The sequence below is a fragment of the Nothobranchius furzeri genome, chromosome 17 (assembly GCF_043380555.1).
Source record: "Nothobranchius furzeri strain GRZ-AD chromosome 17, NfurGRZ-RIMD1, whole genome shotgun sequence".
In the NCBI taxonomy this organism is placed as follows: domain Eukaryota; kingdom Metazoa; phylum Chordata; class Actinopteri; order Cyprinodontiformes; family Nothobranchiidae; genus Nothobranchius; species Nothobranchius furzeri.
Window position 1 is genome coordinate 28,546,716 of NC_091757.1, and position 22,287 is coordinate 28,569,002.

The window sequence follows — 22,287 nt, forward strand, 5'->3', positions numbered from 1 at the left end:
ACTAAACACACACTTTGGATCATGTTTAATCCGAGTTCTCTTACAGCTCTGAAAATCAAGAAAACCTTAAAGTTACTGTTTAACACCAATGTCTACTTAAGTGAGTACATGACAGAAAAGAACAACCAAGAGAGAGAATCGAGGTCAAAAAGCAACAGAAGCAGCAGTAAGTTAGGTCATGCTCACTGAGGTGACGAGGTCACGACCCCTGATGGTTACTCGACTTCATACCACTGCACAGAAACAGGACAGCTGCACCACATCCAGCTGTGGCGGACTACGAGCAAGCTGAGGCGGGTGAGCCTGCCTGGCTGCAGAGGCAGAGCTGCACGGGTCTTTTTCTGATGTTTAGCCAAAAACAACACAAGGAACACTTGGAGCAAAAGAACGTTGCTTACTTGTTGTTTTACAAAGTATGGCTGGACAACAGCTGTCAATAAAGCAGTCGTAGCAGGTTTATGTTGAAGGCTATTCAGTCAGGAGGACCAGACACCCGATCTGTAGGAGAAGACTGTCTCCTGTGCAAAGTGTTGCCCCCTCACCCCCCCTTCTGATTCATGGGACTAAAAGTTGGTTTGACTCTGAGCAAAGGACGAAGACACCCTTCACCCACCCAACATCATGAATCTCTCTGCAGCATCTTTACAAACTGTTTAACAAAAATAGACATGGCTTCTTCACCAGCCGACTGTTCCCTTCAGCTATAAAAACTCACGGCTTTATGTACAACCATGGGTGTGTTATAAAGGTAGACTCTCCCTCGGTGTAGCTTCTGTGAGACAACGTGTCGGAAGAAGAGGACTGTCCCAGGAGGCGCTCGGGCTGCTCTTATGTACAGGCGATGGGGCTGACGTCAGCCTTGTGATGCGGTTGTGTGCTTGCTCTCGGAGTGGGTCAAGTGTGTGTTCTCCTTGGCCTCCAGTCAGCACCCCCTGGTTCACACTGATGACTGATCCCACACCTGCAAACCAACAGCAGGGACAAAGGTCAAAAACATTCCTGTCCACCTGTACTTACTGATTTAGTTCAGTTTCAGTCCCCCAAAAAAGCTTATAGGTTGAAAAATGTTCCTGCTCACTGGGAGCACTGGGACAAGTCAAGATCTTTGGATGGTCACATGACTCAACAGTCTCCACAGAACGGATGTGTTATGAGAATGCAGCAAAGGCTAACTTATAATTTTAACACATTTGCAGTGGCCTCTAGTTGGAATGAATGCCTTGTAAGTCATTCTCTGGGGAAACAAAGCTCCGGTGTGCCTGTTTTAGCACGAAGAAGTCAGCTGGAGGTGGACGTAGCTTCAGAAGACAGAATTTGGAGTTTTGTTTCCTGATATTTGGACATCTCACCTCTGATTAGATAACAGCAATATGATTCTGCCGCTGACGTGCAATGTTGATGTTTTATCTCCACAAAAAACACACGCCTGGAGGAGTTCTGCTGTGTGGTGGAGTTGCTAATGCTAACGGGACTAGCTGAGATGTCCTCTGCCGTTTCCTGGACGCTAAACCAACAACAGCCTTCCCCGTCGTGAGTCAAGATGGGTGAGTCCATGAATGTTAAATACCAGTTTGATGTAGTTCTGTCAGGATTTTCTAAAGCTGGAGATTCACTGTTTATTTTCTATCAGAAGCTAATGCAGGAGATAGGTGTAGGAGACTATTTCCATGTTCAACTCAGAGTGACTCATAATAACCAGAAATAATAATCAGAAATGGTTTCTCAACGAAGTTGACCGTTAACACACCCCTGACTTCCTGTCTAATCTCAGACATGCCGGTGCAGGTTCGGAGACTAAATCTAAAATAAAACCGTGAAAAGAACTCTTTACACAATTTTTTTATTTTTTTTTTTACTATGTTGTTTTCATCTTTCACCTTGTTGACGGGGGCCAGCTGTGTTCGGACAGATCCGGCGTGGAGTCGAGTGCTGTCCCCAAACCTCCCGGGAGACCTCTCCCTGCGGCTGTCCAGCACCCTGCCGGGGGACTTCTCTCTGTCCAGGGCTCGAGCTGGAGATTTGTCTCGTCTGAACTCGGTCCGGCCCTCCCGGTAACGGTGCGGGGTGCTCGGCTCCCGGTGCAAACCGTCGTGGCTGCTGGGTCCTGAGGTCAAACGCTTGGAGATGTGCTCTGTGTAGGTGGGGGGGCAGCGCTTACTGGGGCTACTGTGAACAGCACAGCAGAGAGCGACAGCTCATGTCAGTACCTGATCTTCTATAAGAGAAAAAACGTGTCCAGTAAAAGTAAAGCCTGCATTTCATCCTAGAATGTTACCAGATGGTTTGTGTTCTGTGTGTTTTCAGAGCTCAGGGGTCTCATTTATCAAGCTTGCTTACGCACAAAACGGGGTCGGAAAACTGCGTAAGCGACTTTCCCTGCAAACTTTGGGATTTATGAAAAAAAAAAAAAAACTTGGAGGAAAAATGTGCTCAACTTTAAGTTGACTAAGGACCTGGCTTACGCACATGTTGGACATGGAGAGCACCTGCAGTGCTGCTGCTGAGAAGATACAATTATGAAATCCTGCAGCATTATCACTTGTACTGCTTCGTTTTCACACAGAACAAGACCCCACACACGCACGCATACATACATACACACGCACGCGTACACACACACACGGGCACACTCACACACACATGCGCGCACACACACAGCCTGAAGCGCAGAATACGGAATGCAGAATATCAGCAGGGGGACAGATTGAGACAGGATGTCTGTGACAGTGTGTGTGTCCTGTCACTGTGACTCGATCATGCACCCTGGCTACTTGGACACGGGAGATCTCCATTTGGCTGACTGGTTAGCGCGCGTGACTTTCATCTGGGAGTCTGGGGATTAAATCCTGATTGGATCTTTTTTTTTTTTATCCGCCACAGATCTCTCTGAAGAATTCACAACATGGACGGCTTCAGCAACGCTGTGCCACTCTGTGGATTTTCTCTTATTTGTTTTGCAAAAGCACTTCCTGTCATTTCTCCACCTCACCCACAGGTACCTCAACTTCTGCTTGTGAAATTGCGCTTCCTTGATCTGCGGTCGTGATGGAAATGCTGCAACAGCCGGCTTATGTATATGCATGAGATCCACAAGTCACTTTGCATCGACCATTATGGCAGTCCAGGGCTCACACATGAGGGCGGGATGTGACTAAAGAGCAGCTGAGAACCTTTCTAGATAGTGTCTGATTTATGAAGCGGAGATTGCTTGCAGCTGTGCGTACTCCATGTTTGATAGATCACAAACCTACTGGGCGTAAGTACATTTTTTATTTTTTATTTGATGAGCTTAAGTACGGTTTTAATAAGGATTCTACGCAATGTTTGATAAATGAGACCCCTGATCTTTAAATGTTGGGCTTTACTCAAAAGTTACTGGTTCAGCTGACCCTCGGCTAGAGCCGGTCCTCTGCAGCTCTCCAGACTCCCGGATCAGGCTCCCCTTACAACAGATGACCCGCAGTTTGTTCTGATAGGAGGAGGCCAGATAAATGGCTCCGGAGGAGATGGCAGGACCCAGGTAACGAGGGTTCGGAATGTCCAGGTGGGCCAGCACTGTTGGACTGGAAACCCAAACACAAGAGTGATGACAGGAAAACGTGACTGTGATGTCATTGTGTGTTTCTGTTATCTAATCCTCTTAACGGCTGTGGGTACTCAGGGGAACAAGTGTCCATCTGACCAAGTCAGACAGTCTCATACCTGAGGACAGCTGAGGTGTGTCTCACCTGGCTGCAGTGTGTCCTGGAATTTCAATGACATCCAGGGAGTTAAAGTAGGTAACAAACAGGTACGGCTCTCTGTAGGCTGCAACACACACAAGAACAAAGTGATCCGACCCACTCTAAGACCACATCAGCTGAATGAAGAGCTGAATAGGACACCGACCGAAGGACAGAGGCAGACAGCTCCACTTGATCTCATCAGTTCTGCTTCTCCGTCCATACGAGTCCACAAACACCCCAAACTCTGTGGGCAGAAACATTCTCTTTACAGCCGTTCAGCCAGCGAACGGGCGGAGCTCTAGTCAACAGGCTTTACATGCGCCTGCCTCACAGTTGGCTGAATACCAAACTCACCATGAAAACATAGAAGGTACTCCTCCTTCTGCATGCTGCTGGCCACCTGCATGATGGCGATGGGGAAGCTGTGAGAGGAGGCTGCAAACACGGCTGAGGCCAGAGACACGTCGTTCTTGTCCAAGAACTCTGCAGAAGAGGAGGCAGAACAGCGGTTCGACTTGTGTTCCACCCTGTTAAAGCGTCCATCCGACCTTCACCCGAGGTTCAATAACACCACCCACTCACCCTCCAGAACATACTGCTTCATCTCAACCTCGTAGAACTTGTTGGTGCCAATGATGATGCTGTAGCTGGTCAGGTGGATGCAGCTGCATGGCTCCAGAGTCTCGATCTCCTATGAGATAGAAGAGTTAGGAGGTGGGAGGAACACAAGCTTGGTTGGTGGAGGCAGCGGATGAAGACGGCTCACACCCTGGTGCCAGACAAACGTGTCCAACTTTATGTCTAACCTAGAATTTCTCATCAGCTGACTCACCTTACGGATGCAGTACTTGTTAAGGTTGTCATTGTAACGCAGAATGGTTATTTTGTTTGGCATTGCAGCACAAATGCAAGGCCCGTTGTCCACCTACGAGAAAACTAGCATGTTAGCTACTGTAAGAAGGTATTTTCCACCAACACAACGATCCTGCAGCGTAAGGTTTCACCTACCCGCCCAGCAGCAAACAGATGGCAGCCTTTCACCGTCTCAAAGATGTACGGAGACAGGTCAGTCTGGCTGGGCAGGTGGGACTGGGCCAGAGACTGCTTCACTCTCTTAATCTCCACCAGACACAATGCCCTCTCGTCTCCTGCAGCACAGACGGGCGTATGGTCACACTCATTATTTATCTGTGTTTTCATGTAGCCACAGGATGTGAAAACGTGTACGCCACTGCAGCATTACAGCCATGGACACATTTTTGTCCCCTGCCCTGTTTACCATCCAAAACCAATATTACACTATATTAAATAGATACTGGTTGAGCACTAGGACCAAGCGGAAAACAACCGCTCGTGTTGAAGCCTGTTTTCCATTAACCTTCCATAAGCTCATCTATTGGCTCCACACTTGCTAACCTGTGACTGGCCATTCCTGAACCTGTGTACTTAGGGCAGCAGTAGCTCAGGTGGTAGAGCGGGCTGCCTCATGATCGGAGGGTCATGGGTTAGATTCCAGCTCCTGCCAGGGGTATCCTGCTGTTGTGTCCTTGGGCAAGACACTTCACCCAACTTGCCTGTGTTAGTGGTGGTCAGAGGGGCCGACGGCACCAAAAGACAGCCTCGCCTCTGTCAGACCTCCCCAGGGCGGCTGTGGCTACAAGTAGCTCACCATCACTAGCAGTGTGTGAATGTGAGAGTGTGTGAAAAGCGTCTTTGGGGGTCTAGAAAAGCGCTATATAAGTTCAATGCATTATTACTATTATTACTTGACAGTTCTGCATTCCTGACATTGCATAAAAGAGCCTCTAGGCCGTAGTTTTATACATATTCTTTGTATACTTACCCCCCCCCGGTCCTAATGCCAGTTGTATGCCCCCACTTCTAAAGTCAAGACTAAAGCTACATGATAGCATCTATCCATGATTCAAAGGCTCGTAAAAAGCACATCATTAGATACATACCAGCCTCACTTTACAACAAGGCTCCCCTTTAAATGGCTAATAAATAGTTCATAGATATGTGATATTCAATTCAATTAAAAAAACTTTACTTTATTAGTCCCAGAGGGAAATTGATTGCTGAAGTAGCTCAGAATAATGATAATAATCAAGTCTTCAAAGAGTTGTTGTATATTACAATGGCTGATGGCAGGAAGGATCTCCAGTAGCGGTCAGTGTTGCAGCCAAACTGAAGAAGCCTCTGACTGAAGACACTCTTCCGTTGTCGGACAGTCTTGTGAAGAGAATGCTCAGGGTTGTCCATCATTTTCTTGATTCTCTGGAGAATCCTTCTTTGCATGATCTCCTCCAGTGGTTCCACAGTCGTCCCCAGAACAGAACCAGCCTTTTTATTAGGCTGTTGAGCCTTTTCAGATCCCTGCTTCTGATGCTGCTACCCCAACAGACGATGGCTGAAGAGATTTAAAAGGAATCCTGTAGGATTCTTTGTAGAAATCTGTAAAAGTGATAGTCCTGCTCTGATTTGATGGAGGAAATAAGTTCATTTTTTACTATGCTTCTCCCCATTCCATAGCGCCCCATATAATTTGAACTGAGCTGCGTTCAGCATTAGCCAATAGTGTTTGACATCAACTTCTGTACAGCTGTCAGTCACAGAGCGTGTGCACATGTTTGAGGAGGATCCTATATAGATGTAGAGTTAGTGACATGCTGGTGGAAAAGTAAGTAGTAGTTTAGTAGTAGTCAAACTTCCTTCAGCTAAACAAAGACAAGACTGAAGGTATTGTCTTTGGCAACAAGAGGGGTAGAATGGATGTTATTGCTCAACTGGACTTCAGGAGAATAAAGACTAGATTAGAAATCTTGGTGTTATCATTGACTCCGACCTGAACTTGTCTGGACATATTAAGGCTATAACTAAGTCAGCGTTTTATCACCTTCATCAAATATCAAGAGAGGTCTCATGTCCAGACCAGACTTGGAGAAACGTATTCATGCTTTTATTTCTAGTCGGCTGGACTATTGCAATGGTCTCCTAACTGGTCTTCCCAAAAAAGCTGTGAAGCAACTGCAGCTTGTTCAGAAGTCTGCTGCTGGAGTCTTAACAAGAACCAAGAGAATGGAGCACATCACTCCTGTTCTTAGATCCCTGCACTGGTTACCAGTAAACTACAGAATGGATTTCAAAGTGCTCCTACTAGTTTATAAATCCCTCAATGGCATGGGACCAAAATACATGTCTGATCTCATTCCTGTATATAAACCCAATAGGGATCCTTGGAAGCAATCAGCTGGTAGAACCTCGGGTCAGAACAAAACAAGGTGGAGATGCATTTAGTTATTATGCTGCTCACATATGGAATCAGCTTCCCCTTGACCTCATATCTGCCCCAACCGTAGTGTTGTTTACAACTAAACTAAAACCCTAATGTATTCATCAGCCTTTAAATGAATTGTTTCTTATCGTGCGTAGTCTCCACTGTAATCTGCGCTGTAACTGTGTCTTCTCCTTTAGCTCTAAACTGTAATTCTATTTGTGTGTATTTTAATTTGTGTTTTTATGTTGTTTTCATATCACGTCCTGATAATTCTAAAGCACATTGAAATGCCTCTGTGTTTGAAATGGGCTCTGTAAATAAAGCTGCCTTGCCTTGCCTGTAGTAGTAGTTTAACTTGCTTTTAGCACCCCCTAGAGTCCGTTTTAACTATCGTAAAACTGAAACTCTGCTCTTGTGAGTTTGTCTTTTAACACCTTAATCTAAACAGCTGAACTGTCTCCTCAGCCTTCATTAGTGTCTACAGGAGAGTTTCATCACTAAATTAAACAAATCAGCCGTGTTCATGATCTAAATCATGAAGGAAATGTACTAACAGTGTTTCTGGTAAATACTATGACCAAGATCCTGAGAGGAGGAATCGTGTGACCACAGGTAATGTTTGTAGCATGTTGGCAAACCCAAACATGGATTCAGAGCATGGAGTGATCACAGACAGTCAAGTTACTCGTGGCTGACCGACACGATTGGGGCCAGGAGCACTAGCCAGCTGGCAGCTGTTCAGCAGCAGCTGGGGTCCACGCAGCGCTCTAAGGATTCAAAGGTGTGTGAGGATACAAGGACCTTGGGTACAGATGAGAAATCATCAATTACGGAGCGGTTGTAGGTGAGAAAAGAGCTTATGTGGGTCTTAGTGTGAGTGTATGATCGATGAAGGAACGGGACGTGATCACTACCGCCTGACATTTAGAAGTAATCATAAACCAGGGGAATGCTGAAACATGCACAAGCAAAACATGATAAAGTTGTGCTCTGCATCTAATTTGAATACTTATTTGTCTCTGAGCTCTTGTGAGTCAGAGCTCTTGTGAGTCAGAGCTCTTGTGACTCCTATTGTGGCACTTCGCTCTGCAGTCTGAGAGCAAAGTACTCGGTTAGGAACGTATGGAACAATCAGATCACTGATGTATGATGGAGCTTGATTATTAAGAGCTTTATATGTGAGAAGAAGGATCTTAAAATCTATTCTGAATTTAACAGGTAGCCAATGTAGGGAAGCTAAGACAGGAGAGATATGATCTCTCTTTTTAATTCTCATCAGAACTCTAGCTGCAGCATTTTGGACAAGCTGAAGACTTTTAACTACATTCTGTGGACTTCCTGAGAGTAATGAATTACAGTAATTCAGTCTTGATGTAATAAATGCATGAAATAGTTTTTCAGCATCACTCCTGGAAAGGATGCTTCTAATCTTAGCAATATTCCGAAGGTGGAAAAAGGAAATCCTACAAACCTGTTTAATGTGGGATTTGAATGACATGTCCTGGTCAAAGACAACGCCAAGGTTCCTTACTTTGTTCTCGGGGGCTAATTTAATGCTGTTCTGGTCAGGTGATTGACTAAGCAATTTCCTTTTCTGGATTTCGGGTCCAAAGATGAGAACTTCAGTCTTGTCTTGATTTAAAGGCAGAAAGTTTAGAGTCATCTAATTTTTTATGTCCACAAGACAAGCCTGTAATCTACCTAACTGATTAGGTTCATCAGGGTTAATGGATAGATATGAGTATCATCAGCATAACAGTGGAAGTTAATCCCAGGCTGTCTAATGGTTTTACCAATTGGGAGCATATATATAGTAAAAAGAATTGGTCCAAGCACTGAACCCTGTGGTACTCCACAAGCAACCCTGGAGTATGAAGAAGATTTGTCATGTACATTTACAAAATGAAATCTGTCAGACAGGTAGGATTTAAACCAGCCTAGCGCCGTTCCTTTGATCCCTACAACATGTTCAAACAGATTTCTGCTTTAATGCATAATAAATACATTTGAATGATTTATAAAGTAACAGATTGATTAGTAAATCACCTGTACTTGTATAGTATAGTGCATTTTGGAGTCAGAGGACTCCAAAGCTCTTTACTCTACAGTGACTCATTCACACACTGATGGTGATGAGCTGCAGCTATCCTGGGGCACGCTGAGAGAGGCGAGGCTGCCATGCACAGACACCACCGGTCCCTCCAACCACCACCAGCAGGCACTGTGGGTTAAGTGACTTGCCCAAGGACACGCAACTGACATGACTGAGGAAGTCTGGGTTTGGACCTGCAACACCGGCTATAGGGTGAGCTCCTTGCCCCTGAGCCGCTGTCGCCCCCTAATAACATATCTATAAACTATGAATCATCTGTGAGAGGAGCCTTAATGTAAAGTGGTACCAGACATTCTTGTGGTTGGAGAGCAAGCCCAAACCATCATCGCTCCACCTCCGTGCTGACTACTAGTCCTGCTACACTGGACCAAACATATTTCACTGGTGTTGTAAAAAAGTCACATTGATTAGTTAATTGTTTGTAACCTGTAATGTTAGCAAGAGCATGTAGCCTGTTCAGCCCTGAGCAGATCCCTGAACATGTCCCCTCTGACAGACAACGACAGGTCTGGGCACCCTACCAACAATCATTAGCAGTTTTTCCTGCTCTTTGATGATTTGGATCTGAAAAACCGAGCCTAGACCAGGGATGTGAGTCAGCGAGTTCTTGATGACGTTCAGTGCATACAGGCCCTCTTCAGATCCCACCAGAACAATCTGACACAAAACACACAGAGATTAAACTAAAGTGAGTTATTCAGGTGAAGCTTTGAGCTCTTCCCTCCTCAGAAAAACCTGCTACTGAGGTTCCATTTTATCCTGGGTGGTACCTGATCAGTGAGAGGAAGGGTACAGTTAATGTCCAGCCTGTCATCTCCTTCCAGTTTCAGCAGAGAATTTCCAAGCAACTTCTGAAAAAGCAGACAGAGATGAGAGATCAGCGGGAGATCCATGGAGACCTCAGGTGGAGACAGCAGAGGACCAGGACAGGGTGGGGTGGGGGGTGGGGGAGCAGGTCCACGGGGTCAGAGGTCGTCCTCATGTTTCTGTTCTGGTCTGATAAACACATAAAATACAGTTTTTAACTTACAGGATGACAAGATTTTCCTGAGAACCCAAATAGAAACTTGATTTTTATTGTTAGGATGCTCCTCATGGATTCTTTTAACAAAACAAATAAAAACACATCAAAATTAAATGAATTTAACTCACTTTTTCTATTTGACAACAATGGTTATATATATCATATCTAAACTAACATCCAGGGGAGACGTTTGTAAAGTGTTCACATTCGAGTTTTATTCAGCAGTTTCTGAAGAGAAAACCAGAGATAAAGATAACAGACGGAGTTTTGCTGCTGGCTGAGGCTCCAGTCCAGCCTGCTGCTGTCACACCACAAGCCATGAAAAGGCTTTTATGCACCAACACCTGAAATGTCTTCGCCACAGCTGGGAAAGCTACTGAAACTTTTATACGTCAGCCTAAAATATTAAAATCTTCCATCCGTGAACCCTTTTGACTTCCTCTTATGTTTTAGTTTTCAGATGGCAAAAACGTTAGACTGAAACCAGAAAGTCGTCTTCAAAAAGTTCAGATCCTATGAATCCACAGCCCGAAAGGTAAGTAAAATAAACAATCAAGAGGCTTCTCAGGTAGGAAAATGTTCCTCCATGATTCTGGAGACACATTTATGTCTTTCATTACCGATGGTGTAACGTGATGGTGAGATGAAGGTGTTATGATTCCTGAGTTTGTCCATGCTGAAGATGCCAACCAACACGTCATTTACAACAGACATGGACCATCTCCTGTCTGTCTGACCTTTGACCTGAAATACATCTGAAAACAATACCATGTGATTTAAGATGAATCTTGATTTTATCATCATTTTCTCTTTATTGCCAAACAAAGAATCACATAACCTTATGTTCGCTCCTTTGTCTCAGCAGTATCAGAGTACTAATGTGTGCTCCAGTCTGAAGGGTGTGTAGAGGAGCATCAGGGTAAACCTGCATCCTGGCCCCTGATCCCCTGGACCCAGATTTAACCCGACACCTTAACAAGTCGTTTCAGAGGAGGCATATTAAGACTTGTTTAAGTTGTGATAGATCTGTTGTTTATAGACAGCATGCTCACGAAGCTTTTGCATTGAATCCATCAAACATAAATCTGTCTCACCGGCTCTGTTCTTAACATTTTCAGTACCTTCCAGAATGAGCCGTTTCAGGGCTCTTAGCTGGCCACGCCCACCCATCCCCCGCTCAGGCTGCTTTTGACCCTTTGCATGTGATGTCATGCTCATGAGAACACCACCTCCACCTTGACGGACACCATATGAACTATTCGTGTGCACTAGAACTCATGTAAAGCTGGTCCAAAACAAGCTAGTAGCCTCGTATTGCTTTTAGATAAGCAGCAACACTTCGCTGTACAGTTTTGCTAGGAGACAGAAGACGGCGATGGACAGTAGCTGTCAATCAAAATGACTGCAACACTTTTTAATGGGTAAGATTAACATTTGTGTATATCATGAGCTGACAGGGACTAACTAAACATTCTCCCTCTCCTGATAATAACATTTTACTTTCTTTGACATTGAATGTAACCATAGAAACATTACTAGGTGTATGTTGTGTGTGCGGATGTATGTGTGGATGTGTGTGTGTATCGGTGGGTGGTGTTGGTGTATGCATGCGCCTGCTCTGTCTTCTCGATCCCCAGTGAGTCGTGGAGGATGGCTGCTTATACTGATCCAGGATTCTCTGGAGGTTTCTTCCTGTTAAAAGGGAGTTTTCCTCTCCACTGTCGCTAAATGCTTGCTTAGTATGAGGATTTCTGTAAAGACTCTGACACTAGTCAGTGACTCGATGCAATTTTCTGGGTTCCGTATATAGGACACTTTTTACTGATTGGCTTAATGAACTGACCTGTATTGGAATGTTTACTGAGTGAAGTGCCTTGAGACGACTCTTGTCGTGATTTGGCGCTATATAAATTAACTTGAATTGAATTAACTGTGATGGACCTGAAATGCATTTATATTATTTATTTAAAATTGATAATCTTATATTCTACAGTGGCAGATGTTTTTTACAAATTCAGGAGACTAACAGTTTTGTGCCAACGTAGGATTGAATGTGTTAAGATTACATTTAATTAGCATGATGAGATTTGTCATTATGAGTTATCTTGCCCCCCCCCTATGACAGTAGCAGCTGGTCCTGGTGACCCAACCAGCAACTAACCCTGGTAGGGATCTGGATTTTTTTAGGTATACCAGCTACAGGGTAAAGTGAAACACTGTTAATAAATGATGCTGGGTGAATTTTGGCAAAGGCAACAACATGAAAAAGGTGAACACATCAGCAGGGAAAATGTAAGGGTCGGTATCAGCTAGCTAACATCTGTAAACACTGTTCAGGAGACAGAGGTGCAAAGGGCCAATAGGCTAACAAGTTCCGATATCTACGAGGGGCTTGAATTGAAGCTGATGCTAATTTTCCCTATTGTGACATCACAAACGGGACTTTTGGGCGTGTTTTAGACACATAATTCCTCAAGCCAGCAACTCGCAGAAAATGGATGAACATTTTTCTCCCCCATGTTTGGTGTGTCTCTAGAGGTAGCAGAGGTCTGCACGGCGGCTCAAAAAGATCCAAAAGGTGAGTTTTTCATGATATATCCCCTTTAAATTATAGTTACTAAAAATTGAAAGAAATACGTCAGCAAACATCCAACTTTGTGTAGTATGGAGACGAGGAGGAAGGAGTGAGGGGGAGGAGCTGCAGCAGGTGAGGAGGAAGGAGTGAGCTACACAACAGACTCATGCATTAACGAGTGCATCAGGAACAATCAGTGTGTGCATGAGCTCATCTCTGCATCTAGGTAGGTCTTTACCTGGACCAGGGGAGACAGAACCCTTTGTCTTTTGGGCACAGCAGCCTTCATTAAAGAAACCCAATTGTACCAGCAGAATAAAGCCAATGAACAAAACAAGCCCGAACACCAGACAGATGAAAAAGCAACAAATGGAGATGGGAGAGAGGAAGAGAAAACAGGAGACAGTTATCGACTCATTCAGGTGAACTTTCTAACGCTGACAGAGACAGCTAAAGGCTCAGAATCGGTGTTATGGTTCATGTCAGCAGGAGGCCCGCTTCCCAGGTGTCCATTACAGAAATACTCACTGCGTCTGCCTCTGCCTTCTCCCGTGAGGCTCGCCCCCCGGTCACCACGGACTCCATCACACCCACCCAGCGCTGCTTGTCTGGAAAACTGGGGGCCATGAAGTAGATGAACTGACCAGGCCAGCAGGGGGTGTGACAGCGGGACTCCAGCTTCAACACGTAGGGAACATCTGGCAAAAAAACCAAAACCTCACAAATCATCTCACCGTCATGTAGTTTCACCCTTTCTGCCAACATCTGGACGCCAAAACCCTTTGAGCCCACCGGACTTAGCTGTGTTTGGAAGCTCCGATGCTCCCACTGCTCCATGAACCACCACCTCTCCATCAGACAGACACAGGTCAAACTCCTCCAGCGGCTTGACCGAGTCTAAGAACAGAAACCACAGAGGAGCGTTGGTGGAGATCAGACACCGCTGGTGGATCTTGGAGCAACTTTAAGTGGCACCTTCTCTGGGCTCTATCTCATAGACTGACACTTTGAATCCATCCAAGACAACGTATTTTCTCTCCCAGCCCTGGCCTCGTTTTCCATTCCTGCCAGCAAACAAGACAATTACATTACAGTCCCTTTTTTAATGGTTTGAATGGTTTTAGTTGCAAATGCGGTCGCCATCAGATGGGCAGCAACAGCAAACATCCGTGTAGAGTCTGAATTAGAGGTTGACCGATTTTGGTTTCTCTGTTGCCGACATGTAGGACACATGGTCAGCCGATGGCCGATATGTACTGCCAGTTTTTACTGGCCAGTATTCATGTGTGATATCTAAACACGTTCCACCTTATTTTCATGCTAAAATGTCACTGATAACATCAGCTGATGCACAAAAGTTCTGAAGCTGACTCAGTCTTTGGACTCTGAATTTAACCAACTGCTGAATCTTTTCTTTGTGCACTGCTCAGTGTTAAAGTCAGACACCAAAGTATTTATTATGCATGTTATTAGTGAACGTAAAAATTCCTTTAAATTAAATTCCGCAACAGCACTGGGATGCCTGAGGATGTGCCTGACTTTAAACCAGCTTTACTTAGGACGAGTGTCGGCCGATAACGACATATTAAAAACCGTCAATATCGGCCTGGAACACCATGCTGTCATGTTGTGGGTAGTTAGCATGCATGATGAGAGTTAGTTAGTGTGTTTACAGCTAACCTGGGCTGTTTCATCCAACCCTCAAGGTGCATGTGTCCTCCGGCCTCTCTGAGCTGTTGGCCTGGAGAGCTGCCTTTGTCTCGACACAATCCCTCAGACAGATGCAGGGAGCAGTCGCTGGACATGCCGCATGTGGCTGGAAGGTAGGCCGAGCACTTTGGGTGGCACAGAGCGTGGCACTCTGAGGAGACAAGTCAAGAGCAGAGAAAGAAACAGTTCAAACTGTTAGTGTTCAGTTCAAGCAGCAGGAAAACTCCACTTCATGAAAAAAAGTTTGGTTTTGTCTGGTCAGGAGAGATCAGACGTCCAGGAATCTGCTCAGGTGTCAGATGATGGTTCACCGTCTGGGTTGGGTCTGCAGCTCTGTGACTCACCGAGGCAGGTTGCTGCTTGACGACCAAAGTGAACCGTGTCCAGACACACGGTGCACTTGGCAGCTCTCATGTTGAGACCCACTGTGAAGCGGTGAGAGGTGTTGTGGTGCAGCACCCTCTCTCTGTCTCTGTCCCTCTGGCTGTCCTTCAGACGGCGGCTGTACTCTAAATGGAGACAGGGTTAGGGTTAGGGTGAGGACGGCAGCACTCGGTCAGCCTCACCCAGGGCATCATGCTACAAGAAGGAACTGGGAGGCGTTGAGCAAAATGCATGTGTGGAAAAATAAAATACTGATTTCATCAATCTCTTTACTTGTGCTGGCCCACTGCTGCATTAAAGGTATTATCCAGTTGGAAGGAAATCTGATTGGTAGTTTTGCTGCAGATTATTATTAATGCCACAAGATATGAATGAGTGATGCTGCAAGTCAAGAACAATTTAATTAAGTAGATGTAACAAAGACATTTTTGTAGTTGTACAGAGGTTTGCATTTGCTAAAAAAGTTGCAGATAATAAGCTAAATGCACAAAAATGTGTCGCACAGTCCTTCGTTCAGCTTAAAATGATTTGTTTTATATTGTTGGGTAATCGTGCAGATTTGACCACAGTAACATCCTAATCACCACCTCCTCAAGGGCAACAAAATACACCTGTCCATGACGCAAACATGGTTCAGAAATGGTTTAAGGAATGAAGCAAACGGTTCCAGCTGTTCCCTCAAATTCCAAAAGTTTAAAGGAGACATAACATGAAAAACCCACTTTTTTATCCATTAACACAGTGTGTTTCACATTTTGTCTAAGTGAGCAAAAAGGCTTATATTATTCACTGGAGTTGCTATTTAGATATTTAATAATTAAGTTTTGGGCATATTTGTCCACCCGTTCAGTTTTTCACATTATCTATTACATCGGTAATTTATTTCGTCAGGATAACTACCAAATATGGTAATGGCCCTCGGCTAAACACAGAGCCAATCCGCCATTTTTTCTTCTCGCTAAGATTTTTTGTAGTCCTATTGGAAAAATGCAGAATGTCTGGTTATTTTAGCCACACACAGCTCAAAACTGTTCCTCGTTTTAAGGAAGGGTGGTGTGGCAGTATTTAAACCCAGGAGCTGATGACACTACTGCTAAAAAAAAACACAGAAGAAAAAGTAGTGTGTTTGTGTTTGTGTGTGTGTGTGTGCGTGCGTGCGTGCGCGCGTGCGGTTCGTTCGTTCTGTCTCCAGGCTAGTAAGTACTGAGGGCTTCATCTATCTAAAAGGAGTCATTTCCATCTGAATGTGACAGCACCGGGACACAGCAGCAGAGCGGTAAGCTTCATATCACTCTAAAATGTCGACAAACTTTACTTTAGATTTACGGGCATTAGCAGCACTAAAGCGTTAGCATCCGGCTTGCTATCGCTAGCACAGTATGCTAGTAAAGTTAGCACCCAGATTAATGTGGATTTGGCTGATTTTCGTGGAATAAAACGTGATTTCTGATCAACGCCTTCTTTTACACCAGATGATAACCTCCCACTGATTGTAGCAGCAGAGAGTCTGTGTGTTATTCTACGTGAGAGTGATGTAATCTTAGCATCCAGTAAATAAAGTCCCATATCAGCTAAAATGCAGCGTGACAAAGTCATTAAAGTGCGTCAACACAGTGGATTTAATAGAGTTTTAAAGAACGATCTCTGAGTGAAGTGAGGTTAGTTTTTTTGTCTCACTGCAGATATAAAAACGAACTCTGCATCAGTCAGACGCAGCGAAGCTCACTGTCTGTATGAGCGTGAGCGTCGGAAAGCTGATAAAATCGGCTGTAAAATAATTAAAACAAAAGTAAAAATGCTCCTTTGCTTTTTAGAGTCAACATCCAGAAGTCTGGAGCCGTGTTTCACTGACAGGCTGTCAGCCTAACGCCCTGATGAGGTCAGCAGGGACAAACTGGTCTGATGTTTAGGTAAGTGAAGATCTGCTTCTCCAAGTCCTTGAGATGCTAGTAAAAAATAATTTAGCCAGCTTGCAAATGTTACTTTTCTTCTCCTCTAAGGAACACAGAACGTTCAGATGTTGGCGTTTCACGTCACCTACGGAGGAAGGAGACCCACCAGTAAAGAGATGGTAGCTGGACCAGACCAAAGTGAGTATTGACACACCTCAGCCACCCTCATCATTAAGAACACCTCACCCCCTGAATCCCTCCGTCTGATGACAGCAGAGTGATTTATTTGATGTTTTACTTGTTTAGTCTGTTTAGAAATTATTGAATTACATTATTTTCTGTAATCGACCATCTGATCTGGATGTGTGCAGAATAACTTTCCCCAAATTCAGCAGCAGCTGGCCTACAAAAACAGCTGCAGCATGTAGTAAGTCTGTCTGCACTGCTCTCTAATGAGCTTCCTTTCATAAGGAATCATTTGTATAATTTTAGTGTCACTATTTTATTACATTTGTAAGAATATGAAGTCACTGCAGCAACACAAACGTGACTATAAACATGAAAGCTAAAGAAACAACTTTCCTAAAGCTGCTTGTAAACAAAATATGTCATTAAAGTTATCGTCTATCATTGCAGAATATGGCGATGACATCATGGAACTGGTCTTTGGAAAAGTTTTCCCTGAACCAACTCCGTTTCTAGATGAGGTAGAGAAGATCTGCATCTCACCAACTCTCTGGCCTCAGTATTCAGACAACGGAGGTCTCCCACTGTTATCCAGGACCAGTTTGAAGCCCACATACTGCCCCTCCCTCATCATCAGGAAACATCAATCCGTATCCTGAGGACAACAGAAGACGGCAGGAGGACAGGAACTCTGAGACCTAGACACCACCAGCACCGGGACACAAAGCACCTGTGTGCACAACGCCTGTTTAACTACTAAAGCCAGTTTATTATATAGTTCTACTTATTTGCTGTGAGGTTAATACTTAGAAAATTTGTATATTAATGTAAACAATAAAAAAATCACTGATTGTATGTTTTCTTTTAGATGTAATGGTCCAAACTCAGCCTTGTAGACATTTATTGCATCCTGTAGGTAAATACACAGAACAGGCTCAGATCCAGGATGACCCAGCATGCTCTTCTTCCATTCTGGCTGTTAGGGATTGTATCAATAAGTCAATGCCTACTGATGTTTTCACCTAACGGTATTTATTTAGAATGCAGGTAAGATTTAACTATATTTGTTAGCAAAGCAGACTGATCTTGGGAATTTCACTGCAGCACTGATGTCCACCTCTCTGTACACATTAGAGAGAATTACCACTTTACAGCTAAACACATTTAATAAAGATATAGGCAACGCATTGCAGACAATAAAAACAAAGTTGTAAGCATTAGAATTATAATGATCACATTAAAGAACATTTGGAGGAATGTTCTTTATTTTTGACTCGAATCTCAAATCTTTAAATTAAAATGTAACTGCTTTTTATCCATTTTCAGCCATTAAGACACCCAATATAAAATAAGACTACTTATAAAATTCTATGTATGTATATATATATATATATATATATAGATAGAGATCTTAATAAAATATATTGTTTTAATGGTGTTTTAATGAGCTGTATCATTTTTTAAAACATTTTTTATAGAAATAAGCAAGCAGCATTCCTTGTGTGTGTGTGTGTGTGTGCGCGCGCGCCTGCTCGCTTGTCCCTCCGTCGGCCGTGACGGGTGTGTGTGAGTGACTACAGACAAATGCATGAGAGAGTTAGCAGCCTTGAAACAGCTTGATGAACTACTCTCCCCACATGTTTTAAAAATGCTAATATGCTATGCTAAATCTGCTATGCTAAATAATGATTTCTCTATAGAACTACAAAGTCCGACTGGGGGAGGAGAGTACAGGTCTGCACTATGGAGGAGGGGCGGAGTTTACAGCTCCTCCTCCAGTTTAAAGAGACAGTACCCCAAAACGGCTCGTTCTCAAGACTCTCCTCAGAACAGGGGTAGATGAGGGTCTGTAGAGCAACAATAATGAGGAAATCAGACCAAAGAACTGCAGTTCCACTGTATTTAGACCCCCAACTGAAGGATTTAGATGTAAAAAGGAATAACTTAAAAGCATGTTATGTCTCCTTTAAATCCAACCGAGAGTTATCCTGATAAAACGAAGGTCAAACATAAAAAGCAAACCTGGGACGAATCCCATAATTATAAACCAGTGGTTATAATAATACAGCTGACTGAATCATATTTGTGTGTGGGGGTAAAGTGCTTTGGGGGGTTGTAGAACCCTAGAATGTGCTATATCAAATTTAGGCCATTTACAATTTATTGCACTTAAATTTGTACTGAATGCATGTTTGGATAACCCCACTTTCATTAATATGCCTTTATTACCCTAAAATAAAATTAGGACCTCATCACCTAATAAACATAATATCTTTGCGTTAGTTTGAATTAAAAAACCCATTCCTTTAACAAATAAAGGGATGTCCCAACAACGTGTTGGGGTCAGTAGTGGTAACTGTAGATAAACATTAATTGAGAACCTTTTCAGTTTCAATTTCCTTTTTATAATAACACTTTTACACCACCCTGTTGCTTATGACCTCACCCTGTTGCCTATGACCTCACCCTGATGTCTATGACCTCACCCTGTTGCCTATGACCTCACCCTGATGTCTATGACCTCACCCTGTTGCCTATGACCTCACCCTGATGTCTATGACCTCACCCTGTTGCCTATGACCTCACCCTGTTGCCTATGATCTCACCCTGATGTATAAGACCTCACCCTAAAGCCTATGACCTCACCCTGATGTATAAGACCTCACCCTGATGTCTATGGCCTCACCCTGTTGCCTATAACCTCACCCTGATGTCTATGGCCTCACCCTGTTGCCTATGACCTCATCCTGATGTCTATGGCCTCACCCTGATGTGTAAGACCTCACCATGTTGCCTATAACCTCACCCTGATGTCTATGACCTCACCCTGTTGCCTATAACCTCACCCTGATGTCTATGACCTCACCCTGTTGCCTATGACCTCACCCTGAGGTCTATGACCTCACCCTGTTGCTTTTACAGAACCCTACTGCCCACCCTCACCCTCCAGCCTTTTACCTAACCCCGCTCCTTGCTACCTCACCTTACCACCACACCCTACTCCAATTTTTACCTCACCCTGCTACTTTGTGTTCTCCAGTGATGGGAATAACGACATTAAAGTAACGGCATTATTAACAGAATTGTTTTTTGTAACATGTAATCAAATCAATGACTTTTGCCATCATTACGACACAGTTTCCATTACTGATAAAAAATTCAACAAGGTGAGGTAACAGGCAGCAGAGTGGAGAGAAGGTCTCACTATAAAAAAGTAAACTGAAACTCAGAAAGTTCTTTTTCAATGTTTATTTACAACTAATGTTACTACATGTATGTTACTATATTTTCAGCAGCAAGGTGTGTTGAAGCTACCATCGTCTGATCGGAGCTGAAGGAGCGGACGTTTACCTCCACGTGCACTGTGGCCGGCGAGCAGCGAGGAAGACATGACCAACAACAGACGGCTGCAGACCCGGAGACCACGGAGCAGATTCACTGCTGCAGCTGAATCCGCTCTGTGGTCTCCGGGTCTGCAGCCGTACTCTTCTCAACCAGACCGCGGGACTTCCCATGTGAGGACAATTGGACTTATTATGATGTTCATGTCTATTTAGTAACTTATATTTGAGTACTGTATGCATTTTACATGCATTGTAATTTACTCTTACTCTTTGACGACTTGATTATTATTATTATTCTGAGCTACTACATCAATCAATTTCCCTCTGGAATTAATAAAGTATTTTTGAATTGAACTGTAGTAATTTAAGGTAAACGTGGTAAGTTCTTTTAAGAGGTGATCCAAATTCTTTTGTGGAAAAAAATTACCTTTCCTGGTAATTAGTTATGTTACAATTTTGTAACACAGAAACTAACTCAATTTGTTTTTTTTACAGAACTCCTTATAGTAACTATAACAACTAACTTTTCAAAAGTAACTTTACCAACACTGGTCCTCTCACACAAACTCCAACTCAGACAGCAGAGGAGAGCATTTATATAATTCTACGGTTACATCTCTACTACAGACGTATGTAGTTTAAGTTGAGTACTGAGTTACAGTGACATGGATGGAGCCCACCCAGGCTTGAATGCATCTAACCAGTAAGCAACACACTACTGGATAATACCTTTAGTTCAAAGGGCTTTGTATGTTGCAGAGTTTATCACATGGTGCATTTCTGTATGATGAGAAGTTCAGGATTATAACATAGCAAGGTTCTGCAAATGAGACTGGGCAGCAGCAACTAAGGTCAAAATGCTGCAGATTTTCTAAAGCTTTGCACCAAGGTCTTGATCTGACACACGTGCTGTGGGACCTGAGGTTTGAAAAGAAGTGCAGAGCTTTTAAAATCTGGCCTGCCAAAGATGCGAAGGTTGCGGAAAGAGCAGAAATAAAAAAAATCACAGCTTTGGACAACTTACTTTCAAAAGTGACCCTCCTTCTCTCTGAAAGGTGTGTAAAAAAGAGTAATAAGAGCTTCATAAGTGATTCTGCGAGACAGCAGGGGTGTGTATGTGCTGGTAAGGAACAGCAGAGTCAGGTTTATGCTAAATAGCTTCTATTTAAGTGTGCTGTGGTGGGAACGGCTGCAGACGTCCTGTTCCACTCACCTTCAGGTGTCGGGGTATCCTTCCTACGTCCAGAGTTGGATGGTGCCAGGCTGGTCGGGCCCTGCTGGTGCTCAGGAGACTTCACCATGGCAGACATGATGATCTGCTGCCGTGCTGCTGGTGGGTTTGTAGTGCTGCCGTGATCCTTATACTGGAGAGCTGAGTTTGGAATCGTTAAATGAACCTGCATTGCTGTCTTATGGGTATGTAGAGTTCTCACATCACAGTGTAACGTCCAAAAGGGTAAATTCTCATCTATATATTGATCAGCATAATAACCTTTTATCTACAGCAGAAATCCACTTTCTATTTGGCCTTCCAGAACCAGAAGGTTCTGTTCAGCACATGTTGACATTCCATGAAGACAAAACATTCAAACAAACATTCCCTCCCAAGTCCTACGCTCTCTGTGTGAAAACCAGACGTCAACATTCTTCACTCCGAACGAGTGACGACTCCATGATGTTACAGTTATAAGTTAAATAATCTGTGATGAATGAACAAGATGTTTACATCAAATGTTTGAATAATCTGTACAGGGGCGTGTTCAGGGAGTGGCCTGGGGTAGCACATGCCACCCTTGGAATCTGATTGGCCACCCCAGGTGCCACCACACTAATTTACCTTTAAATAAGCTTTTCATTGTCCACAAAGGCTTGGGGGTAAAACAAAAAAAGCATAACCATTGGTGCCACCCATGCTCAAAGTTGTGCCTCACCTGGGCCACCCCATTTTAAAAGATCTGGACACGCCACTGAATCTGCGCTTAAATCAATGAATTTGAAATAAATATTGTTCTTACAATGATCCACATATGTCACAAATCACTATGTGTTTGATTTAA

The 22,287-nt window shown here is 43.8% G+C and overlaps 1 protein-coding gene and 1 long non-coding RNA gene across 10 annotated transcripts in view; one reads left to right on the forward strand and one right to left on the reverse strand.

Annotated features, from left to right (window-relative positions):
* Positions 1–8: 8 nt before the first annotated feature.
* The window catches only part of LOC107393501 (citron Rho-interacting kinase), an 88,131-nt gene continuing 65,852 nt past the window's right edge, over positions 9–22,287 (reverse strand). For 4 of the 9 annotated variants that reach the window (XM_070546360.1, XM_070546359.1, XM_070546363.1 and 1 more), the window contains 19 exons: positions 21,444–21,602; positions 21,255–21,278; positions 14,769–14,933; positions 14,395–14,575; positions 13,690–13,778; positions 13,507–13,611; positions 13,243–13,412; positions 12,953–12,997; positions 9,886–9,966; positions 9,637–9,772; positions 4,734–4,873; positions 4,558–4,650; positions 4,308–4,416; positions 4,080–4,208; positions 3,889–3,969; positions 3,729–3,807; positions 3,390–3,563; positions 1,878–2,166; positions 9–961 (listed from right to left, as the gene is read on the reverse strand). In XM_070546360.1, coding sequence (XP_070402461.1) covers positions 938–961; positions 1,878–2,166; positions 3,390–3,563; positions 3,729–3,807; positions 3,889–3,969; positions 4,080–4,208; positions 4,308–4,416; positions 4,558–4,650; positions 4,734–4,873; positions 9,637–9,772; positions 9,886–9,966; positions 12,953–12,997; positions 13,243–13,412; positions 13,507–13,611; positions 13,690–13,778; positions 14,395–14,575; positions 14,769–14,933; positions 21,255–21,278; positions 21,444–21,602 — 2,273 coding nt within the window. In that variant the 3' untranslated portion in view covers positions 9–937. The remainder of the gene's footprint in view (positions 962–1,877; positions 2,167–3,389; positions 3,564–3,728; positions 3,808–3,888; positions 3,970–4,079; positions 4,209–4,307; positions 4,417–4,557; positions 4,651–4,733; positions 4,874–9,636; positions 9,773–9,885; positions 9,967–12,952; positions 12,998–13,242; positions 13,413–13,506; positions 13,612–13,689; positions 13,779–14,394; positions 14,576–14,768; positions 14,934–21,254; positions 21,279–21,443; positions 21,603–22,287) is intronic. The other 5 variants (XM_070546364.1, XM_070546362.1, XM_070546367.1 and 2 more) reach the window with 3 other exon arrangements.
* LOC139063706 (uncharacterized) lies at positions 15,979–18,061 on the forward strand. Its single transcript, XR_011517076.1, has 4 exons — positions 15,979–16,084; positions 16,623–16,718; positions 16,809–16,898; positions 17,337–18,061. It is a non-coding gene; the product is annotated as an uncharacterized lncRNA (long non-coding RNA).